The sequence below is a fragment of the Poecilia latipinna genome, unplaced genomic scaffold (assembly GCF_001443285.1).
Source record: "Poecilia latipinna isolate Pla-1442-1.1 unplaced genomic scaffold, P_latipinna-1.0 Scaffold26, whole genome shotgun sequence".
NCBI classification, from domain to species: Eukaryota; Metazoa; Chordata; class Actinopteri; order Cyprinodontiformes; family Poeciliidae; genus Poecilia; species Poecilia latipinna.
The window spans coordinates 400503-424695 of record NW_015112642.1 but is presented as its reverse complement, the minus strand read 5'-3'; the positions used below and the strand labels follow the sequence as shown (position 1 = coordinate 424695).

The 24193-nt window shown below is 37.3% G+C and overlaps 1 protein-coding gene and 1 long non-coding RNA gene across 8 annotated transcripts in view; one reads left to right on the top strand and one right to left on the bottom strand.

The window, feature by feature from the left end:
- myo3a (myosin IIIA) overlaps positions 1 to 15219 on the bottom strand; it is a 73956-nt gene extending 58737 nt beyond the window's left edge. For 4 of the 7 annotated variants that reach the window (XM_015038377.1, XM_015038395.1, XM_015038404.1 and 1 more), the window contains exons 1-3: positions 15173 to 15219; positions 4681 to 4864; positions 3379 to 3513 (exon numbers count right to left, since the gene is read on the bottom strand). In XM_015038377.1, coding sequence (XP_014893863.1) covers positions 3379 to 3513; positions 4681 to 4864; positions 15173 to 15201 — 348 coding nt within the window. In that variant the 5' untranslated portion in view covers positions 15202 to 15219. Of the gene's footprint in view, positions 1 to 3378; positions 3514 to 4680; positions 4865 to 7163; positions 7337 to 10780; positions 10978 to 15172 lie in introns of those variants that run through there. The other 3 variants (XM_015038413.1, XM_015038422.1, XM_015038385.1) reach the window with 3 other exon arrangements.
- Positions 1477 to 10153, top strand: LOC106951116 (uncharacterized). The gene is made up of 4 exons (XR_001425753.1): positions 1477 to 1629; positions 4510 to 4513; positions 7843 to 7851; positions 10142 to 10153. It is a non-coding gene; the product is annotated as an uncharacterized LOC106951116 (long non-coding RNA).
- Positions 15220 to 24193: the final 8974 nt, after the last annotated feature.

Here is a 24193-nt window from a genome sequence, read left to right as displayed (position 1 = left end):
ATTCCTCTGCAGAAATTGATGCTGACATTAACGTTTTTCAGATTGGGGCGCAACAGATTTACTCACATTTTAAAGCAAAAATCTGCATGAAGATCACAAAATAGAGCTCAGTTCCTGCTGCTTTCGACCTACTGTCAGTTTTCAGACACCTGATTTTTATCCAATCCCAAACCCTTGGAGGTTAAACAGGCCCACAGCATCACAGATCCTCCACTGTACTCAACAGTTCATATTTTGTTTTACACAAAACCAAGCTAAAGAGTCTCGTCTTGCCTCCCAGTTAACCAGATATCACTATCCAATGGTTGCTATGGATACCACCAAGATGCCTGTTGTCGTCCTCCAACAGTAAGCACCCCTGACAGTCCGGCAGACTCAATTTGATTTTGGTCCAAAATTGCAACATTTGTTACATTTTCAGCTTCTACACTGCAATGTGTCAAATGAATCAAGCCCTTTGAAAAACTTGTTCCCCTCCTCTCCTGTGGTGGTGCTACACAAAGAACTACAGAAGGAAAAACCTCTGAAGAAAACACTGAGCACAACTTTCTGTTTCACAAAATATAAACAAAACTGGAATAGGGCCTGATTTGAGTGGTTTTAGGATTTCTATTTTGTTTTGGTAAAAGGACGCGACCCATTTCTGTCGCTGGACTCACATATTTGTTTTGTCCCAGATTGTAGTCCACTTCCTACTTTTGGAGCAGCTTCCAGTCCACTTGGCGTTCTCAAATGCATTCAGAAGGCATCAGAATTAACTTCAACCGAACTGAGACCGAGGTCTGACCTGAGTTTGCTCTTTTTGTCCACATCAGAGTAAGACTGCGCACTCACTTTTCCCCAAATGAACAGGACTTTCACTGTAGGTTGCATTCACACCAGCCCTCTTTAGTCTGCTTTAATCAAAGTTTGTTTGTGAAGGTGTGTAACCAAACTCTGATGCGAACCAAAGAGTGAGCTCTGGTTCGCCTACAAACCTCAGTCTCGGTTTGACGCAGCATTTCGAATGCATATGTGAACACCAAGTCAACCACAAACCAATACAAAAGCAGGAAGTGGACTACAACGTAGGGCATTGTGGGAAAATACAACCAAAACGAACCACAGGGAGTCAAAAGATAAATCCTACAACTGCTAAAATCTAACTCTCCTCCAATTTTGTTTATGTTTTGTGAAACAGGAAGTTGCCCTCAGTGTCTTTTTCAGAGGTTTTTATGACGTTTCCTTCTGTGGTTTTTGGTGCAGCGCCACCACAGGTGAGGAGGGCATGGGCGTAGGTTTGGGTAGGGACGGTAGGGACATGTCCCGACCAATATTCATGGGATATGAAAAAGTCCCGACCAATTTTTGCCATATTGGCTCAAAGAACGTGGATCTACGATCTTTGATTAGCAGCAACAGGCGGTGCGGAACGGAAGCTTCTTAGTTTGACATTTATTATGAGTCTCCGAGACCATGACGCCACCAAAAAAGAAAAGGACAGACATTAGAAGTTATTTCGCTACGACGGCTGTGAGTACAGTGAGAGGACCCATAAGTTAGATATCTATCACGCAACGCATTTGTTGTAAAGTCCGGTGTTTAGTAAGGTCAGCACTGAATGGGTGGTAGAATAGGTCTGTTAATTATGTAATATTTTTTCACATAGGCTGCTCAGACAGCAGAGCAAGGGGCAGAGCAGAACGATGGAGAGGTGGCTGGAGCTTCAGGGCTCCAGGTGAGGTGTTAGTTATACTGTGAAATTATCTCAGTAAATATGGCATTTGAAGTGTTAGTCTTAAATTAAGTTAAGCTAGTGTGAATACAAACCAGGTTACGCTTTGTTTGCTCTATAGGAGGCAGTCAGTGTGAGTGCCAGTGACCAGGGAAGTCAAGGCTCTTGGGCATTTCACTGTGCTGCCGGGGAGGGGGTCAAGGTCCCCACCAAGGTCCCCACCAAAACTTAGACCGAACCTACGCCCTTGGAGGAGGGGAACAGGTCTTTCAAAAAGTTTGGTTTGTTTGAAACAGTACAGTGTGGAACCGAACCACAGCAGCTGAAAATGTAACAAATGTTGCAATTTTGGTCCCAAATTGAACCAAACCCACCAGACTTTTAAGAGTGAAAAAACTGTAAGATTGTCTAAGAGAAATTTTATTTTGTGGGATAAAATTTGTGAGCCCATTTGTGAGCTTCAGGGGAAAAAATACTTTTTGTTTAAAAACTATTTCATTCATCGGCATCAAATCCATGTCCGGAATGCAGAGGCTAAAACACAGGAGCAAACATTAATATCTGACATTTTACCAAACCTCACAATCACGTTTTCTCATCTGAGTTCGACCTCAGTCCATTACACGTTTGGCTAGAACCTGACATTTAAGACGCAGAGGGGGTTACTAGTCTGCTCTCTTTGACAAAAACAATCCTGTGGCATCCCAGCAATCCTGAACAACAGCAGGTGCAGGAGCATAAAGCCAATTGGACGTTTCAGCCTGAGATGTTGTAAGGTAATCTGCAGAGACATCCCTGGTGAATAGAAATCCCTGCTCTGCTTCTCACAGCAAACCTCCTCCCACATGATGTGAGCTGGCTTGGGACCAGATCCCCCAGGTAGCCTGTAAGTAAACTCCTGGGATGCCAAAGGTGGCTAAATCTCTTACATAATCCCTGTTCATTATGAGGAGCCGATGGAGAGACATATAGCAGCCCAACTTATCACAGGGCTGGTGATAAGTTGATTAATCAATTAAATTACTTTTTGGTTTCTGAAGATGTAATTTTTGGAAAATCTGGATTTTTCACCATTGCACCTTTGGTTTCCATATTTCAGAAGTGGCGCCAAGAGCCGCCATCTTGTTTCATCAGCGTGTTTCACCGTTGTTGGACTTTGAACTCTACGATGGAGAATTAGCACCAAGATACCAGTTGTTTTATTTATCTACAAGAATAAAGTTGTAATATTAGGAGGATAAAGTAGCAACTCTAACACAAAAAATAATAGAAAATAAAACGGAAAAGTAAATCTTTCATCTTTTATTATCTAAGCCTCAAAGTATTATCAATATCAAAATTTTGAGCAAACTGAGAAAAATAAAGAACCACACTACCAGAGCTAAGCTCTTTTCTCGTTAAAACAACTTTTTTTTTCTTGTAATTTTAAGAAGTTTTTCTGGTAAAATTGCATCTTTATTCTGCTAATATCATGACTATATTCTCAAATTAAGCAGAAATTCTTGCAGCCTGGCCCTAATGTTCCGTTGTACAACTCACAGAAGAGATGATTGAATAAAAGCCACTTTTGGAAAATATTTTCAGTCATTGGTAATTTCTGTTTTAGAAAAGAAAGCAATCATGTCCCGTCGTCCCACCTTATCAAACCAATGTGTCGTCCTTACCTCCAGTACAAGCCACAGCTGATCGCCACATTTCAGATCCTTCTTGTAAAACATCCCATAAAACTTGACGACGTTTGGATGGTCGGACAGAGCCTTGAGGATGTTGTATTCTGCCTCAATCTCCTCATCTATATCCTGCAAAACACAGATTGCTCAGAATTACAGAACAGACACATTTTTACATCTCTAATCCTTAAAATCATCACAAAACAAACATTTATCAACTTTCTGATGCAAGTTTTTAAAGCTATCATCAGGAAAGTGTATTTATCCCTTATTTTGGGGATGGATTACGGCTAAAATTTCTAAATGGGCCAGTATTTTTCTCAACTTCTATGAATATCTAATGTGTAATTTTAACACCAAACCAAGGTTACCTATATGTGAGGTATTAGTATCGGTCCAATACAGAAAAACAACGCTGAACTGACTTAAAACATTTCTTTTTTTTTCCAAACACAACATAAATTTACTGAATTACAAATTTAATTGGTAACTCTGCGCCAGTGCAGCGCAATTAAAAACACACCAATAGCTACATAAGTTTGATCAAACATGTAAACATTTTGTTTGTTTAATTTGTTTAGTGAGAGCAATTAGGAGTACAACAGCCAAAGTAAAATAAATTATAAAGAAACTGAAACAGGAAAAAACCACAGGTTCACTATAAACCTGCTTTCAAATAGTTGACAAAGTGCAATTAGGAATGTAAAATAAATAATAAAGCATGACGTTGCACAGAGGATAAAGCATAAAATTAAACTGAACAGATCACATTTACGGATCATTGTCACAAAACGTAATCTAAAACATTTTTTATTGATTATAATAAATATTAGTTCCACTGGCTGACTCTTTCACTTATTAAAATGCATCTGTCCCATGTTATAAGTGAAATCATCTGCCAGTATTATACTTTTTCCATCAATAGAAAGGAATTATTTACTTAACACAAGCTCCTATATGCTATATTTACACTAAAAAGTTACTTGTTAAGTAGTCATTCTTATTTCGAGTGTACTAAGATATTTTCACTAGAAACTAGACCAAAAATACTTGGTAGAAATTAATGTTTTTACATCCTTTAGTCTTACAGCACATACTATAGCTGATTCTGGGCGCAATTTGGAGGTGTGTGTAATTCTCTGTATTCCAGTTTTTAAAAATGCAATGTTGTTTTTTGTAAGATTGAAAACTAAATCTACTCCACCAGCTGACAAGAAATGTATTTGGCTTATGGAAAAAAAAGCTGTTGGATACAGGAGATAGAGGTTTTACAGTAAACTTACAAACACGACTCACATGAATGGGATCCAGTATCTTAACAGCGGCTTTGCTTCCATCCTTTTTGTTCAGAACCTTGTAGACTTTCCCGTACGTTCCTTTCCCGATTGTCTCAATGATCTCCCAGGTGTCGGTGGGATCCGGAAAGTTGTCGAAGACAATCGATTTTCCTGATTGTGGAAACATTTTCAGGAGAGATCTCCTGCACAGCGACACAAAGCAAAACACAACCAACACAGATGAAGTGCTACTCTGGCAGAAGATGGAAGGGAATTCACCGCCGATGTCAATGAAGAGTTTTAAAGTAAAACCAAAGCACACATGGGGAAAAAACTATTTCAACCAATATTTCAAATCTAATGCTTCAATATGGATGGTCGTATTATAAATCAAACCATAAGTCATTGAAATCCATCAGAACAAACCATCAAGCACAATAACTCCATCCATCTTAGAATAAATGTTATCAAAGGGGCGGTTTATGTATTTTCTAGGCACACTGTACCATTTAATTGTATCTATGTTACCATCAATTGTTATAAAAATGCTGTATATATAAATCATAACTGCACCATAAACTGTGTTTTAATTTCAAATGTGCGCAAAACTTTGTTGAGATTCCACTAAAGTTGAAAAAAATCGCAATAGGCTTGTTCCAATTAAATAAATCACAACTGAATAAGTTTGTTCACGTGACAAGTCATTAAAAAACATGACGTGCCATCATCCTTCTACTACTTCCTGTCGTCTTCTTTGTCTTTTCTGTCAGTAGTAACATCCTATTGGTGATCCTGTGACTCGTGATGCAGAAAACGTTTTTCCATTGCAGTTTTGTGAAATACACTAATTTCGATGCAGCTGAAAAACTGCTTCATCATATCACAAAAACTTACCAAAAACACAAGTTTTTTTTTTAGAAAATTAGCTAATTTATTTTCATAATTCCAATTTTCTCAATTATATGGTCAATGAAAAAACAGCTTTGACAAATCTGATGCCTTGAAATTGGTCTCTGTCCCTTTAAGAAGCACCTGCTCTTTCTGACACGCCCTCTTCAACAAGTCATCACAACTTGACTTGTTGAAGTCAAGTTGTGATGACAACTTGACTTGTCATCACAACAGTGAAACTGCAGACAAGCAGTTTCACCAGGTGCTTGCTAATTACTGCTGCTGCTAGTCTGGAAGAGTTGAGTGGGTGAGGACAACTCTGTACTCTAAATGGATGCCAGAATACATTAAAATTATTACTCAAACACGCATGAATGAGTTGAAGCAACACTCCTGGTATGTTTTTGCAGGAAGAATGAATGTTATAATATGATATAAAGCTTCAGAAAGTTAATTTTGCAGAATAGCGCTTCTTAAAACTGTCTTAAAACTATAAAAGTTGTTTCTCGGTGCCTCTAAATTGTAGAAACTTTGTTAAAACTGCATCCCGAAAGCGTACAACATGTTTCTAGAAACTATGTAAACCACAGATGTCAAACTCCAAACAGTTTCTGATGTGTCTTGGCTCCAAAACAGCTGATTCAGCTCCATTTATCTTAAACTTCTGCAGAGGTTCTGCTTATGAACCAACATTTGATTCAGAAAACATGAAGAAAGAAATCATGGAGGACACTGACTTTGGTCACCTCTGGTCTACACCCTGTCATTGAACTTTCTGAAACAGGAAGAACAGTCAGTTGTTAAAATCTTTGGTTCCAAATATCCTCTAATCTTTCAAAATGGTTGTCAGATTTTTTGTTTTATACCAGTTTCAGTAGTCAACCAGATTTGGAGTGGCTTTCTTATTTGTTTTGTTTGTTTATTTGTGGCCACTAAACCACTTAACTGCGACCTATGACATATGAAGGCTCTTAAACCCCATGAATAAACCAGTGTTGTGTCAATACATTATACATAACTTCACAAATGGATTTTTAGACATTTTGGTGCCAGCAGGTTTCATATCAACTCAGTTCAATTGGTTCCTAAACAGCTATTGGCTAAAAACTGGAGAAACACACTGCCTAAAAAAAGGTTAAACACATTTTCAGAGCCTTAGGAAATATTGAAAGAATGATTTTAAAATAGTACAGGAGAAATAGAAGATGGTTTAAAGGTTTTGCACAGTATTGTGGATAAATAGGGGTTATTTCAGGAGGCATCCAACTTTCTGGCTGTTATATAAAGCAAGTCAAACACTCGGTTTTAATTATATGCTTGACAGGTGAGATGTATATTTAGATGCAGAGAGCAATCAGTTAATGCCACATTTATTTTAAAAATTAAACTGGAAAATCCTCAAGACAAGAATAAAAATGTGAAATCTACAAATTTAAATGGTAGACCAACAAACCAACAAACAAAATAAAAACATTGCTTCAACCTTTACAACACTTTCAAATAAATAGATTTCCCTCAAGGCTATCCATTTTTGTTTTGCTCTTAGATTCCCATCTATCAACCATCTATTTAGGATAAAATGGAATATCTGAAAAGGTGACTCACACTTACTTACATTACTCTCCCAATAAGAAACGAGACATTTTGAAAATTAATCCGTTTCTGAGCGAAAGGTTAGCAGTGTTGGGCTGGGCCGGCCTGGCCGTGAGTGAAAACCGCAGAGGAGGAGCCAACACGGGAGCTAATCTCACCAGCAATTCCCCTGCTTGGGGGCTGCCATCGGAAACCTTCTGTAAGTAGTAGGAGCTGCAGTGGGATTAACAGGAATTAGCCTGTGTTGCAGCATTGAGCCTTTCCCCATATAGACGTCCATTCATATGGGGAGGAAAGCCGTTCAGACGCCAGCAGCATGCATTGGTGCAGAAGGCCATCTGGATGTTCAGATATCTCCTTAAAGGAGCAAAACTGACATCTTGAACATGTTCCATTTGGGTTCTACTGCTTCTAAAGACAGCCCAAACTTATTAATTTTTGTTGTTTAAAAATCTTTAAATTGCTAAGTCACATTCCGCTGTTACCTAGCAACCCCAAGCCAAGCTCAGTTCCGTTACCTAGCAACCCCAGTTCCGTTACCCAGCAACCCAAGTGGAGCTCAAGCATGTTTTCAGTTCCAAAATACTTTATTGATCCCAAAGGGAATTTAACACAAGATTCTTCAAAGAGTTATCGCACATGGTGAAGGCAGGAAAAATCTCCTCTAGCAGTCTGTATTACAGCGGCTTTGAAGAAGCCTCTCACTGTTTCACCGCTGTACATGGGTCGTAGAATTTCATTACAATACTTTGTGGTACTATTATGATCAAATAGATGAGTAAAAAGCTATTTATTATTTATTTTATTTAACACCATTAAATAAAATTTATTGAGACAACAATAAATCCAAATTCTAATCATGATCAGATAATTTTCACACTGAATTATAAAAGATACAATAAATGCCCACCCTTACTGATAAATTCCTACCCTTATGCATTGTACAATGGCTGCTGGAAAAGACTAGTGTTTTGTTGTTGACTTACTTTTCAGAAACCACTTACTGGATTCTTCTTGGTTGTGTGGGAGGCTCTACTAATGCTTTTCAAAGATGTACAGTTGTATAACTGCACATTTGTTTGCAGCCACTTTCATCTGCGAGTGAGTTGGGGGGCGTGGCCAGCAGCAGCTTATTTGGATTTAAAGTGACAGAAGCCCTAAAACAGCTCATTCTAAAAGGAGTTAAAAATAAAATAAAATCTCATTACCTAAGTATAATTTTCTGCAAAAAAAATAAAATGTAATGAACATGTTTTTCAGGTTAGCATACATCTACACTAACCTGCTGAAGGAAGCATAAAAAGTCACCTTTAAGCTAATTATGACCACGATTATTCAAATGTAGATACATCTGTGGATGTAGGAAGATAAAACAAACCGATTATCTATCAGAAATGTCGCCAGCCTTTATCTGCACAGAGCAATTAGACTCCTATATGTGAATCCCTGTGCAGGTATTGTGCAGCATGGAGCAATCTGCGGACGTCTTCCATAATGCATCGCTGCCTCTGCATGTGTCAACACGCTTTGACACATGAGACAGGAAGACGAAACCTGACGACTCACACTGGACACCTCCAACCAGAGCACAAGCAGGCTGCAAGGAAATAATCCCTCAGAGAAGACAATGTGTGTGTGTGTGTGCGCGTGTGTAGGGTTATCTAACCCTGTATGCCCTGCAGCGCTGGCTGGATGTCACTTTTCATTAACTGTGTTGGGACGTGGCATTAACCACAGCCTGTGTACAAGTGCACATATAATGAGCTACACATGTAAGGCTTAGCTTGTGTCTCTTGTATAAACAGACACAATTAGGATTTTTAAAACAAAATATTTTAAAACATATAAAATGTGGACTGTGCCTCTGCTGCTGTAGCAAGAGCTCCTGGTTCAGTGGTCGTGTTTTAAACTGTCTCTTTGTGTTTTTGGACAGAACCATTGATGGTTTATTGCTGTCATTAACTGATTTACTCTTTAGGCCTGGACTTGACAGATCTCAAATAAGGAACGCTAAAGTGTGTGAGCAAAAAAAAAGTAACTTCTTATAGGAAGTACTCCCACTGGTGGAGCAGTTGTTGCCATGAATTGTTTGCACTCTTTATTTCTCTTTTTGTGAGAAACAATCTCTGACCACATATTTCTACAGATACTTTAAACTTTACTTTGTTTGTCAAAGTAAAGTCCGATTTGTTTATGGAGCACCAATAAGAACTGACCATTTTTGCCTGGGCTTGATTAATCGTCAACTAATTTAGTAACCAATTAATTGTTAACTACACAAGTAGAAAGAAAGAACAACATATCTGAGCAGTAATTAAACCAAAACTGTACAAAAATCTAATCAAGTTGTGGACCAAAACATCAAACTCTGGTTTGTTTACAAATCTCAGTCTCAGTTTGGTTGAAGTGAACTCTGGTGCAATTTGAATGCATATGTGAACGCCAAGCGAACCTGAGTCTGCTCCAAAAACAGCAGGGCATTCTGGGTAAACAAACACGGTAAATTAGCGCTAATGGGAGAAACAAAATAGAAATCCTTCAAACACTAAAACCTGACTCTCATTTTTGTTTACATATTATGAAGAAGGAAGTTGTGCTCGGTGTCTCCTTCAGAGGTTCTTGTGTTATTTTCTCCAGTTGTTCTTGATGCAGCGCCACCACAGGCGAGGAGGGGAACAGGTTTTTCAATTAGTTTAGATTGTTTGACACAGTGCAATGTGAAAGCAAAATGCACCAACTCAAAATGTTGCAATTTTAGACCCAATTAAACCGGGTCTACTGGACTATATCAGTGTATTTAGCTACGTCTCTTTCTCCAGAGAGAGCTATTATACTGTGTAAAAAGATTAACTAGCACAGTTTTTCAAAATGGATAAAAAAAATGTATTGTGTTTTTATTAATAAAAAGCAATTGCATCTGTGTTTAGTTTTGGAGGAAGACATTAATGAAAAGTTTGCTGTGATTTTGATTTCTTTGTATTTCTTGCTTATAGAAGGTACTGACAGCCCAATGCCTCCACATTTAGCTGCTTCTCTCGTTTTATGTATGTCTTCCAGAAGAGTGCTAGAGCTAACCAGACTCATGTTGATATTTCCTAATCTCCTTTAAAATACAATGCTTATATTATTATAAGTATTTGTGCCATTTGGATAAAAATAACACATGATTTTCAGATCACATGGAGAAACATCTGCAAGCAAAATTAACTTCTCTAATTCTCAAATTCAATCAAAAATGGCAAAATGTTCAATTTATCACATATTGACAAATAAACTCAGACCAAAGTGATGTTAAATGAAATGGTAAACGTATTTTAGAATAAAAGATTGGCAGTTATTTCATTCTGAACAGTGATCAAATTTATATTACTACTGAAGATTTAAACATTAAAGACCAAGATTAATTCACTGACCTGTGATGATTGGAGTTGAGAAAAATAATATTAATAAAGCAAAGAAAGTCACCAAGACAGTTGGAAACAAACACTGGAAGCATGCAGTTCAGCTGAGCCACTCCCAGAACTTGCAAATAAGGAATCCAAATGAAGGAGGTATGGACGAAGAAAGAAAGGAAAACAAGCAGGCTTGCCAAAAAATACTCTGATATATAGGTTTAAAAAGATCAGCATACTTACAGTTTTTTAAGTGATTCAACATGCTAGCAACGCATGTGTCCCAGCTCCTTCTCTATATATTAGAGATCAAAACTAGGGTGAGCATATTAGAGTTATTAGATTCCAGTAATTAGCTTAAGTAATTGGTTAGCATGTCGGCTGATTCTGATAGGGTCATAAATTAGCCCGGCGGAAGATAAGCTAACAGCAGCAGCAGGTGTAACAGGCCATGACTGCACACGGAGCTCTCAGCATCGCTTAGCGGTGTCCCGTTACACCGGAGGCGGCGGGAGGCCGGACCGGCCAACAGGGCTGCTGTTCAACCCGCTAACACACCGGATACAACAGGGAGGATTCACCGTTTCTGGGTTTGGATGGAAATAAATTGAGAATAGAAAAAAAAAAAGTGTTTAGAATTAGACTCCATGGGCAAAATATAAAGGTTATATATAAAGATAATCAGAATAAAATCCTCAAATAAAATTTACAGAAATTAGAATCTTGTACTGGGGGGCGAGATGGATGAAAAAAATGATTGATTGATTGATTGATTGATTGATTGATTGATTGATTGATTGATTGATTGATTGATTGATTGACAGATGAAAAATAGATGGATGATGAAAGTGTGGATGAATGAATGAGTGGATGAAAAAATTGTGGAATTGATGGATGGTAAAAAGTGGATGGATGGATGGATATAACCAATGAATGGAAGACGGGTAGATGGATGGATGGATGGATGGATGGATGGATGGATGGATGGATGGATGGAAAATGGACAGATAGATGTATGAATGAATGGAAAGTCCAAAGCCACTTTCAAACACTGAAATGACGGCGACCTAAGACTTTTGCTCAGTCTATAAATTGGAACCTTTGTAATAAAACAATGTATGACAGAATATAACAGCAAAGTAATTATGAGAAACTGCCTCTACTAGGGTTTTGCCTGAAACTATCCTTGAAATAAGTAGATTTTTCCCTTCAGTTGCCTTATTTGTTTACATTAATGACGCCCTTAATCTGACAAAACTTTGCTCAATTATCGCTCTCCCTGTGTGAGCGGGGAAAGCGATTCATGCAACTCTGGTTTACTCTGCAAATTATTGATTCTGCTCAAACTGTCAGAAACAAATTGCCGTGCCAGTGAAGCTGATAATTCATCATTCAGACTAACAGATGGCACCATGATTATTTTTCCCCCCACATACTGTGAAGCATGTCCTTTCAAACCAAACTCCAACCACAAAAACCATGTAAGATGCTCTTAGGTAACTGGTGTCGACTCAATTCAATATTTTTGGTTTAATCACTAAAGGATTTAACGTTGGATAAAAATTGGTAAAATGTATTAAGCTAGCCCATCCAAAATCACAGCCTCTCAATGAATTAACTCATTATTCTACTTATCCTGATTGAAAGAGCAGTCAATAGTTGATCTCAACAGAACATTCAGTGAATGAATTAGACCTTCCTAACTACTTCAAGGTCAAAAAAGTTAAAACTAACTCAGAAAACAGGTTTCAGTTGATTATAACCACATAATTTTACTGAGAAAGAAGAATATCACATCATCAGTATAATAATGAAAACTATTTTCCTAATAATTATATTAGGAAGCCCTATTATTTACTAAACAGAGAATAGGATGTCATCAGCGTAGAAATAGAAATATATTTTCAAACAACAGACCCAAAAACAAAAAATATAGCGTGGATAACAAAGGACCGAATACACATCCTTGTGGAACACCACACCTAGTGAAGTGGGCTGCAGGAGAACATTGAGCTAACTCACATGTGTCAAACTCAAGGCACATGGGCCAAATCTGGTCCACCGCAAAATTTAATGTGGCCCTCTGTGTATTGAGTAGAATATTATCTTATCAATCAAATCACATTTATAATTAATTTATATTTATAAATATTTTAAAAGTTATAAATATAGCTTTATGAGTACGTTCTCTTTATAAATTTCAGTCTCTGACTTCATATATATATATAAAATGTTTTTTACGTGTTTGTATGAAACAGATAATCAGTGAAAAAATCAATTTCATCTGCCTTCTTCCAGTACTATTTAGAAACAACCAATCAGAGCCAGGAGGCGGGTCTTAGCGCTGTCAATCACCTTTCTTTCTGCTACGATGCAGCTAGCACAGCTTGTTGTGAATGCTAATGCTAGTTAGCATGGCCGCCGATGACGGCAGATTGATAGTTTTCCTGTAATGGTGAGTTGTTTCTCTATGATTAGCATTAGCAAGTACACACCGCTGATTGACAGCGCTAAGACCCGCCTCCTGGCTCTGATTGGTTCAGTTCTTCAGACAGCAATAGTAGCTCAGAGACTGATTATCTGTCTCATAACAAGCTGTCACTATGGTGACAATTTTAACAATTATGTAGAAAACTGGAGCTTTAACTGGACTAATTTCAATAATAATAATAATGACATAGTTATCAGCTCCAGAACCTAAAACGGAAAGGAGCCATGAAAATAAGACAAGAAGAAGAAACCAGACAACGGTTGAGTCAGAGTTCTGCTCCCAGTCCTCACAGAGGATAAACACTGGACAGCGCCTCATCAATAACTTCGCTTCAGGGAACCCCCGTCTCTACTGTAATAAATTTGGAGAAGAAAGATGTCTTTGTCCATTAACACCAGTTTGCGATCACTTCTCCTGTATTCACACCCCCAGCCGTCACTGCTGACCCCGGGTCCCGTCTGTGTGGGAGGGGCCCAGCGTATCTGGCAGGACTCCTCCAGGCTCCGACGACTGCAGAGCTCCAACCTCATTTCCTGCTCTGCTGCTTTACAAATGGCTCATGAACGCTGGACTCAGACCAAGGATGGAGATGCACCGACGGCTATGCTAGCTGCATGATTAGAGCAGACAAAGGTCCAGACTGGTGTTCAGAGCCTCCCTGCCCCCACCTCATTATTTAACCTGTTTATATTACATGGTTGTCAAATGTTGATGCTTTGACAGAGATTCATGGATACTGATGATGTGACACAGGGCCATATTTGGGCTTCATATCAGGTTTATGAGGAGAGATTTGGTAATTAAAGGCGTATATAGCTACTATATTCCAATACTAATGCATACTCTTCATTTTATATGTTAAAAGGCACAAAAAACATATTCATGAGTAGAAATTGATAGTAAAATATCCAAGTTCAGGAAGTGTTCTTGTATTTCTAACAGAGTACAAAGAGAACGCACCATTCATGGTTATAGGTACGTAGATATTGTCAGCAAATCAATACAAAGAAGGAAAATGTTTTGTTTTGTCTTTTTATCCAATAGCACCAATAAGAATCTTTTCCTCAGGAATGATTAATCGTGATTAAACAATTGTTGAAATAATAATAACTGGAGTATACAGACTAAAAAATATGGCTATTTGATGAAAGAATGACATTCTCAGAACTGCAATTAAGCCAAAACTGTTAAATAATGTTTTGCATTTAAGATTTTTACCCAGAACTCCTCGAGTGACATACTTTTAGCTTCACCTCCTATTAAGCATTTTTTGCTACTCAAATATTGATCCATAAATGTAAAAATGATCAACAAATCAATTTGAAACTATATTGATGTTAAATCAAAAAGAAATGTGATGTTAAAGAGTCTTTTTTAACTGCAGATCCTTTGCTACAAATGATCAAAACTAAAGGAATCCTATATTGTTGCATTTTAGGCAATAAAATGTTTGTTTTCTTACTTAAAGAAAAAGGAAATGAATTGTTTATTTGCATTTTAATGCGTTTCTAATATTCTATAAAACATTCCCAAATGAAAAATCTGTAGAATGTGGCCTTTTTTTTCAATCAGTTAACCGATTAATCGTTAGAATGATTGATTAATCAATATCTAATTTAATTGTTGCAGCTCTAGCATCCATATATATCTTTTCTCTATGAAAAAACTGCATAAAGTGCCAAACCTGGTCTTCTCTAGTTATAATCTCTTACCACACATCTTTGAGTAACATGTGAAATATCAGGGAACTCAGCATGGCGTACGACACATTATATAAACAGTTAATGAGCTTAATTTCCTGACAGGTAACCTACATACTGCTGTAGAAAAAACACTCCAGGAAAAACAGTATTTGCTCTGACTGATGCCTCAGCACGTTTCATCCTGCGACAAGCAGAGGATGGGGACACGATTCAGTAATCCTCCAGCAAAGCTTAAGCTGAACCCAGTTTCCTTTTAACAGTTACAAGGTCAAACCTGATGGCACATTTGACTAAAGTTAAATATCTTTGCACATAATTACGTAATATAACTGCCTTGATTTTTATGCAGAATATCCTAGAAACCTGAACAGTGACTCAAATGCTCATAAAATACTAAAAGCTGTGAGATTTTAGAACATTTTTATAAAAACAGTGTCTTACCTGAGATTAAAGGCGCTGCTCTCAGACATGTTTTCAGCCCAGCTCCTCTGACAGATGAAACATTGGGAATCAGAACACTAATAAAAGGCTTGAGGACAATTATGTTGTTGAAACTGAAGTGGTTCTGGACTGACGAACAAGTAGTTCAGCTTTGTCTCCTCAGGCCCTCGTACTGAACCCTACACTGTTATCAAAAATGTCTTCACAGTGTAATTTGGTACAGCAAGTATTTCCATTAAAGATAACTGGATTCACGTTTTGTCTTTTTTTTTAATGGTAAGTCTTTGGATTTTAACCACACTTGAATGATTAAACAAAACAAACTAGGCAAAATTCAGATTTTTTTTTCATGTTTTTATGTTTTTCATTTGGGTCTCAACTGCTTCTAAAAAAAAAAAATCCCAATGCTTAAAAAAACACACCCAGCTATTTTTGGCAATACATTAATGTTTTTTGGTATCTGGAAAATGAGACGTTTCAAAAACCTCCAGATTGCTGAGTCACCTAGCAACCCCAACCAAGCCCAGCCTGTTACCTAGCAACCAAAACCAAGCTTCTAGAATGTTTGGTCACCTGGTTTTACCTCTGTATGCACTGAAAAAATACTACTGGAAAAGACAAGAGTTTTGTTGTTCATTTACCATCCAGAAATCACTTGCTGCATCCCTCATGGTTGTGCAGGAGGCTCCACTTCTGCTTTTCAAAGATGTATAGTTGTATAATTGTGCATCTGTTTGTAACCAGTGTAAACGTAGAATCTGGGGGAGTGGCCAGCAGATTCAACAGTATATGGATCTAAAGTGACAAGAGGCCCTAAAACAGACTAAAAGCTCATTATCTAAGAATGATTTTGTGCACAAAAATGTAAAGAACATGTTTGTATCACCCATAGAAGTATCCTAACCTGTTCAAGGAAGCATAACATATCACCTTTAAGCGTTTCCTTTTGGATTTTGAGGCGACATTGTGACCTGAAGGACACTCTGCAGTTTATTAAGGCAGATTGATTGACTGATAAGGGCATTGATCTGTGTTGTCTGACACTCTTTGAATGCAGCATGCCCAAATCAATGTTACTGCTGCAAAAAAAACAAAATCTTACAGAGTATTTTTGGTCCAGTTTCTATTGCAAATATCTAAGCACACTTGAAAAAAGATGAAACTCACAAAGAACCTCCCAGCAAGATATAGAAGTTTAAGTCAATTCGTCCTGAATATCGGAACAAACAATGTGCTAGTTCTACTGGCAGATTATTCCACTTAAAACATGATAAAAATGTCTAAAAATATCTGCAAGTGAAACCAGTATTTATTTTAAATCAATATTAGATGTACTCAAGTAAGAGTAAGACTACTTCAACATATTTTACTCAAGTAGAAGTAAAAGACTATTTGATAAAAAAAAATCTACTCAAGTATTGAGTAACTGATCAATAATTTAATATTTAAATGTTACATCATCAGGTGGAAAAAATATATAAAATGATATAAGGACAAACTGACAATGATTTATATAAGTAACAAAAAAAATCAGGTAAAAGAAAATCATTTTCTTTAAATAAAAAACTTATGAAACTTCAACAAAACCTGCAGGTCTGTGTCTGTCTGGTGAATTTCTGGTTAAAACATGTTTGTTTTTCATTCAGTTGGTAGAAAATTCAGAAATTTTACTCAATTAGGAGAAATTATTCATAATGAAATTTTTCAAGTAAACGTAAAAATTCTCCTAAAAGTTAATTTTTTCAAAAACGTTTATCAAGTTAATGTGATTAAGTAAACTCCAATATTAAGGAATAATTTACTTAAAACAAGCTCCTATATGTTGCTAAAAATGTTCTTGTAAGTTAGTTCTGTCTTATTTCAAGTGCACTAAGACTAGGAACGAGACAAAATACTTGGTAAAATCATGTTGTGTTTTTGCAGTGCAGCCTCCTGTACCTGAACGCACCCCGCTGCGTTAGCAGGTAAATTATCATGTAGGTCACACAGAGGGACTTTAAACGCACCTCTCGTCTCTTCTGGCTGCTACACCTCCACATTCACGCAGCAGAAACATTGTCCTTCTGTGTTTGCTTGACCAAACACGCTGAGCGGCCAGTGGAGCGACGGCAGCGCGTCAGACCCAATCAGCAGAAATCAGAGAACACTTGAAGGAGATTTAAGGAGGCGCTGCTCTGATTGTTGATGCTCCAGTGATGCAGATCCTTGGACGGCTCTGCTCTGCCGCAGCCAAGCCAGGCGCCGCCTGTGAAGACTGATTGAATAAGGCCACTGATGATGCTATTGTGTCCTCGGTGACGTGGCGTGAATGACTGACGGGCCCGTGGTTTGCGTCAATGGCTGGGCATTGTGGCGAAGCGCCGGACCGTGACTTCCCCAGCTGTCTTCTATAGGACATCACGAGCTAATGAAATGAACATTGGAAATGCACAGTTGATATAAAGATCATTAGGCTATCATTGCCTGAGCCGTATACATGCAGTGCGCCATTTTGGCATTCCTTTCTTCGGTTGACCGAACGACCTTGCACATTGTGTTGACACGCTTTACTGCTGCTTTGTTGTGCAAGTTGCACAGTTTGCAGTCTCTCCACTACGCGACGGAAAAAATCTTATTATTTGAATACAAACATATACAATAGATGAACCTATCAATTATTCTGGCGATTAATCAGTTAATCGGATAACAAAATTGGCCCATTCTGCATATTTTTCACTTAGCCACTCTAGCTTTTTTTATTATATAATATTAGAAATAAATTAAAAGACGCACATAAACAAATACTTTTTTTCAGAATTTGAACCAGGTTAAGGTAAAACTATACCAATTATGTGGTTAACATATTCACAGAAAATGAAAAATGTGTTTATTTTTGTACATTTTTGGATTAATTACTGCTTTGACTGTGCTGTACTTTCAGCAAATAGCCTTTTTTGAGTCTGTACACTCCAGTTAACAATTATTTCAAATAATCACTTCATCATGGTTAAATCCATAAACTGTCAGCCCTACAAATGGGGAGGAGGAACAAAAATGAAGTTATTGTATCAAAATTTGTACAATTCTTAAGACTTTTTTCATAAAGTTAGCTTCTATTAGAAGTTAAAAAAATGGTAAAATTATGGTCTAATGACTTGAATTTATTCACAAATTTCTGTTTCTGTTTGATTAGAAGTTAAGCAGACATTGAAAGCAAAGAAGTGTGATTAACAAGAACCTGACCAGGAAAAATTACTGTTTTAACACAACAGTACTGTTAATAGCAAATAAAAATCCTCAAAACAAAATAAAAAACAATTATTATGACCAGTGAAAATGCTTTTTATAACAAAATTAATTCATTTGTTTATTAGTTGAGTCTTATAGCTACTATATCCACTTATTTTATATTTATTTATTTATTTATTTATTTATTTATTTATTTATTTTGAGTGATGCTAATTTTCTGCTAAACAAATTAAACATTTACTCATTTCAGCCTTCTTCATAAAACATGTTCTGTTTTACTTAAAGTTAAATCTTGCCTGGAAACAACCCGACCTATTCCATAAATCTAGAATAGATTTATGTGAACCACCAGTGAAGTGGTTTTGACCATTTTTACCCAAACTCCTTCTATCCCACATGAGTGCAATCAGCAGAGTTCATGACTTGCACTTGAGCGGACCAAACAGTGACTCACCGTCCAAACAGTGCAGCGAGTAGGAGTCGTGATGTAAATCCTGTTAGTTCTGCATCAAGTTGGTGAAAGTTGTTCATTATGAGCTGATGGTTGTTCTTTTTGCATAAGGTGGGTTTATATTAATAAAACGGACCCTTTGCTTAATATAGATTAGTATAATTTATAGGAAGGTATGATTAAAGATAACAAATATCGCATTATAATTTATGGAGAAGGTATGTGTCTAACCTTTAGTAACCATGGAGACAGTACCTCACCGTCATGTAGCCTAGCATGTATGGAAAAACCTGGTTAGCATCTCGTCTTTTGTACGTTTTTAATGCCGCTCCGGTTTAAGAGGAAACGCTGTTCATGACATGGTGACATAAATCATGTGGTGTGAATTCAGGTAAACTCGGTAATTTAATCAACACGTGAGGAGGAGGGAGGTACAGGTCGGTTTCTAAGCTAGCTGATTCCAACTTTTGTAAACACCAAGTCTATGAGCCCCAACCAGGTGTGTTACGTTCACAGACAAATTAGCTCGACTCGAACAAGTAGAAGCCATGAATAAACGGGAAAAAAACAACTTTGGAAAACAATTTCAGTCACTCTGTTCAATACTCCCATCCCTCACTTCCTACGTCCATCATAGCGCCTCAAACGATTAAGTGACAGTTGCAAAGTGTCAATACAATTATTATTATTATTAATAATACACAGCAAAAGAGTTCATGTATAAAAGAAAAACTTATGCGACTGCTTCCATAAAAGTAAACATTAAAACACTTCAAACATGAACTTTTAATTAATAAGGTAGACACCATAATTTTTCTCACACTGATCATTAAAAACAAACTTTAACTATAGTTAGCACTGGGCAATATTGCTTAAAAGTAAAGGGATACAAGCTCCAGCTTTCATTCTTTTTTTTTTCTTGATTTATTTTTCTAGAAAAGACAAGAAATTACAGAAAATAATATCTTCTAAAAGTGTTTTTTTCCAATCTTCTGTTCTGTGAGTTAAATAAAGGAGTTAGCCTGGAGCTAACAAACAAAAATTCCCAAAACAAAACAAAACACACCGCAATATTCAGTTCAGTTTTTGCACATTTCTGTGGAAAGTTACTCCAAATTAATTATGAAAAATTTGCAGATTTTTAATGTAATATTGATGATATCGATACCAAGTATCAGATTGATATGGTAAGATTAATAGTTTAGTTTCATACCTAGAAACTTTGCATTGTAATTTCTGAACTCTGTCTTGACTTGCTCTCAAATTATAATTTTACTTTATTTATTTTAGTCATATAAATCATGTTAATATCTTAAAGTATTGAAACAAGTACTTCTTAAAAAGTAATATTAAGAAATAATTGACTTAAAACAAATTCATGTCTTGGTGAAAAGTCACTTGTAAGTTAATTTTGTCTTATTTCAAACACTAAGATTTTTACACTAGAAATGAGACATAATACTTAGTAGGATTATTTTTTCAGTGTAACCTTGAAGACAAAGTATAAGAAGCCAAAACTTTGAGATAAATAAGGAAAAAGATGTTTCCAGACTTTTTGTGTATCAAACTAAAAGAAAAAGGAAAAACCAATCACAATTAAGCTCGTACTGCCTTTCATATGTCCTGCGTCACTGGACCAGAAACCAACTCTGATTGGACGGTGGAGTTGGGGTTCCTTCTTGGCGTCATTTTTGCACGTTTGTCTGCGTCACTCTGCGTCACACGAGTCCGCAGGTTAGTTTCTGGGGAGATATCCAGATCAGAACCTGATGCAGCTTTGAAAATGCTCATAAACTGGAAAAAAAAAACCATTGTGTGTTTTATGATTTCTTTGCCTATTAAAGTATATTTTCTACAACCGAGCAGAAATAGGTCGCTTTATGCTTTGCATCCCTCTCTATGTGACTCAGATTTCAATGTAAACATGCTGTGACTCACACATCCACTGCAGCCATCTTGTTCCCCACATTCATGCAGAATTATGTGTTTGCCAGCATGTCGTCCCCACCCACGCCCTCCGGCCCCATCATTCACATTGAGGGGGCCGTTTTTCTTTTTTTTCCTGCTCTATGGGGTCCCCCCAGAATGCATGATGCTCCCCCTCCTCCTCCTCCTCCTCCTTCTCTGCTTTTAAGCTTGCTAGACTATTATCCAGCAGCCTGCAGTTAGTTTCTTATCAGTGACAACCAGATGGAGAGCACCTCCGGACTTGTTGATCGAGCAGAAAACGCAGTAATGGTGATGATTTGAGATTAGCATCTATTATTGTTCAACGTTTTTAAAACAGTGAAACGCAAATACCGTTAATAAATGCTCCCTGGGTATTTTTGGCACCTTAGAAAGTGAGGAAAAAAACAGAAAACCGACAAAAAACGATAAAAAAGAGACTTACTTGGAGGTTTTCCAGCTAACGGGGAATCCAGCTAACGGTTGTTCCGGGTGCAACACTGCCTCCTGGTGGCTCATTTACGGGTCAATCACATGCCGCCATATTGCAGTCAGTAAGAATTGTCTTAAAAAGCTTTGAGGGAGGATTTCTTTGATTGCATAGTGATAGAGTAAGGAGTCTGAAGCGTTCACCAGTTCTAATAAACTGCATCTAGTGTCTTAGTGGAAAATATTAGAGGAAGAAACTCAATTTAAACTGGTGAGGTAAAATATGGCAGGCCAATTTGTCATATTTTGGCGATAGACGTGGAAGTTAAGATGGTGTTCTAGATGTTCAGGATGTTATTGGCTCTCCATAGAAACGACCAGCAGCTTAGATGGATGACAACCATCCATCCATCCATCCATCCATCCATCCATCCATCCATCCATCCATCCATCCATCCATCCATCCATCCATCCATCCATATTCTTCAGTTTTTATAGAATACAGCAACAAAAAGTAGTAAATCACTGTAAAAAGGAAAGAAAATTAGGAAATATTTTACAAATAAACGTATCCTGAAATAAAATGAATGATTTCAGAGGTATTAAAAATTTTTTCAGAGTAAACAAAAACATCCTGTATTTTTACAAATTGATTATTAGAAACAAATATAAACTGTTAATCTGACTCTCTGACTCTGTTTACTCGGCAGTCTGAGCTCTTTGGCTCCATTACAGTCCTAATAATCCTTTACATAACAAGGCCGCTGCTTTGTTATACAGCAGGTTCAGCTCAGGCGAACCCAATTTCACCAGTTCACACGCATTTTACTTGCACCATTAGGTCAATGATTGGTGGAGATTACAAGCTGCTGTGGGTGAGAAAGTCCAGATGCTCTTTTCTGTCAAGGTCGGGAGCATGAAGGTGGACAGGAAGGAGGAAAACGGAGATGGAGGAGGAGAGTGGGTTGAATTTTGAGCAGTGACGTAGCACCTACAGCCAAAAAATGGCACAAAATGGAGTCCCAGCTGGGACTCGGGGGAGGAGCGGCGGCTGCTTCAGGCTCAATTAGGCCCACATCCTCGAGTCGTTAGCCTCACATTCCCCAGTCGCTACACTGTAATATCTGCAGCTACATCTCAGGCTGTTAAATCTGGCGACAAAGAGAGCAGGAGTGACATGTTCCTGCCTCAGGATGTGGGGACCAGAAGAAAGCTGGCAGAGACGCAAACACTTCACCGGCATGCACCTGTCCCTCTGTCTGGCTGGCGAAGAGCTGCCAGATCTGACTGACACTTTCAAGCTACTTTTTGTTTTTGCTTAAAATATTTGTGTTTTTGTCAGCTTGAAAAAAAAAACCACAACCACGACGAAAAACCCGCCAAAGTCCAAAAAACAAAACAAAAACAGCCCAAATCTCAACCTCTATCGAGACATAGAGAGGTTGATAAATAAAACTCGACTGCAAAAAGCCGGCTGATATAGTCAAAAACGATCACCGTTTGCCATGGTTACCCGTTTTTATTGGGTAACCATGGCAACCGGTGTCGGATAAAGGTTGTACAACCTTTTCAACATTAGGTACTACAATGGCGAATGAGAGTAAAAAGGTAGTAGACTTACACCGAAAAAATCTGAAATTTTGAGATTAATCTCAGCAACATTATAGAAAACAAACTTTGAAATTTCTGAGTTTGGATATTTTACATTTTTCTTAAAAAAAAAAAAAAAAAAACTCAGGAAGTTTGGGATTAATCAGAAATTTTGCATAAAAAACTTCGACATATCTGAGTTTGAAAAGAGATGATTAATCTCATAAATTTTCTAGAAAAGTTTTGGAACTTCTGAGGTTGAAAAGTTACAAATATTTTTCTTGCAAATTAAAATTTTTTGTAGGTCAGAAATGTAGAAAACTTTAAAGTTTTTCCCTTTTTTTTCATTTAGTGGGCCTAATACGCCGCTGTAAGCCAGCATGTTGTTTGAATACTACAGTTAATCACAGTTTGATCAAATTAAGTTATGCTTATTTTATATGTTTTGCGGCTCTACGTCCTTTTAAATCACAAAGTTGCACAAGAATTCCCATTTACAGAAGTCGCACTTGATTAACCAATGACAATGATGACAGACAGATTTTAGACATTTAAAAAAATAAACTGTAAAATGAGGGCAAGGACTCCCTCAAGTTTTTAGATTTCTGCCATACAATGACAACCCTTTACATTTTCTAAAACTCCACAAAATGTTGTGAAAATCAGCCAAAATTTTCACAAAAATAGAGAATGAAAGTTGAACAGGGAGATTTAAAGAGTAACAGGAAACAGCAGAGGACTTAGGAAGATAAGTGGACAGAAATAATCTGAGTGACAGAGACAGAGTCTCATGCAAAGATAAACAGTGAGGGTGCAGCACCCTGTAATGGCTATGCACAAGTAATTTGTCACTCTGTGAAAAGCAAACTGCGGCGTTTTGCTGTGGTGACACCATTAGCTGAGGGTGCTTCACAAAGTCATGATCTAAAAATATTCATCTGGAGCATCCAGCTGCAACGGAGTGCCTTCAAAGCATTTCATTGGTATTTTATGCAAAAAGACAAACAACATAGTGGAACCGAGAATCAGGCATTTGTTTTCAGTCATTTCAGATTAACTGTGAGTTTACTGCAAATTTTCCACAGAAATAGTTAATATAGGGTTGAAGCGATGCTAACTCCCACCTGCAGGTGGCAGTATTTTCTACTTCTGCTGCCTCATCCTCACTGTATGATAAGCTTTATACATTGTATATTTGATCAATGGAGTAAAACATTTGGAGGTAGAATTGCAGCGAAACGCAGTTCTACAAAGTTTTGACTCAAAAACAAATGCATGCCACACTTTTCAGCTTCCTTACAATTAAAAATAATATATACATGTATAGTGTTTACACACGTCTGTTACATATGTGATACATGAACCACATTAATTCC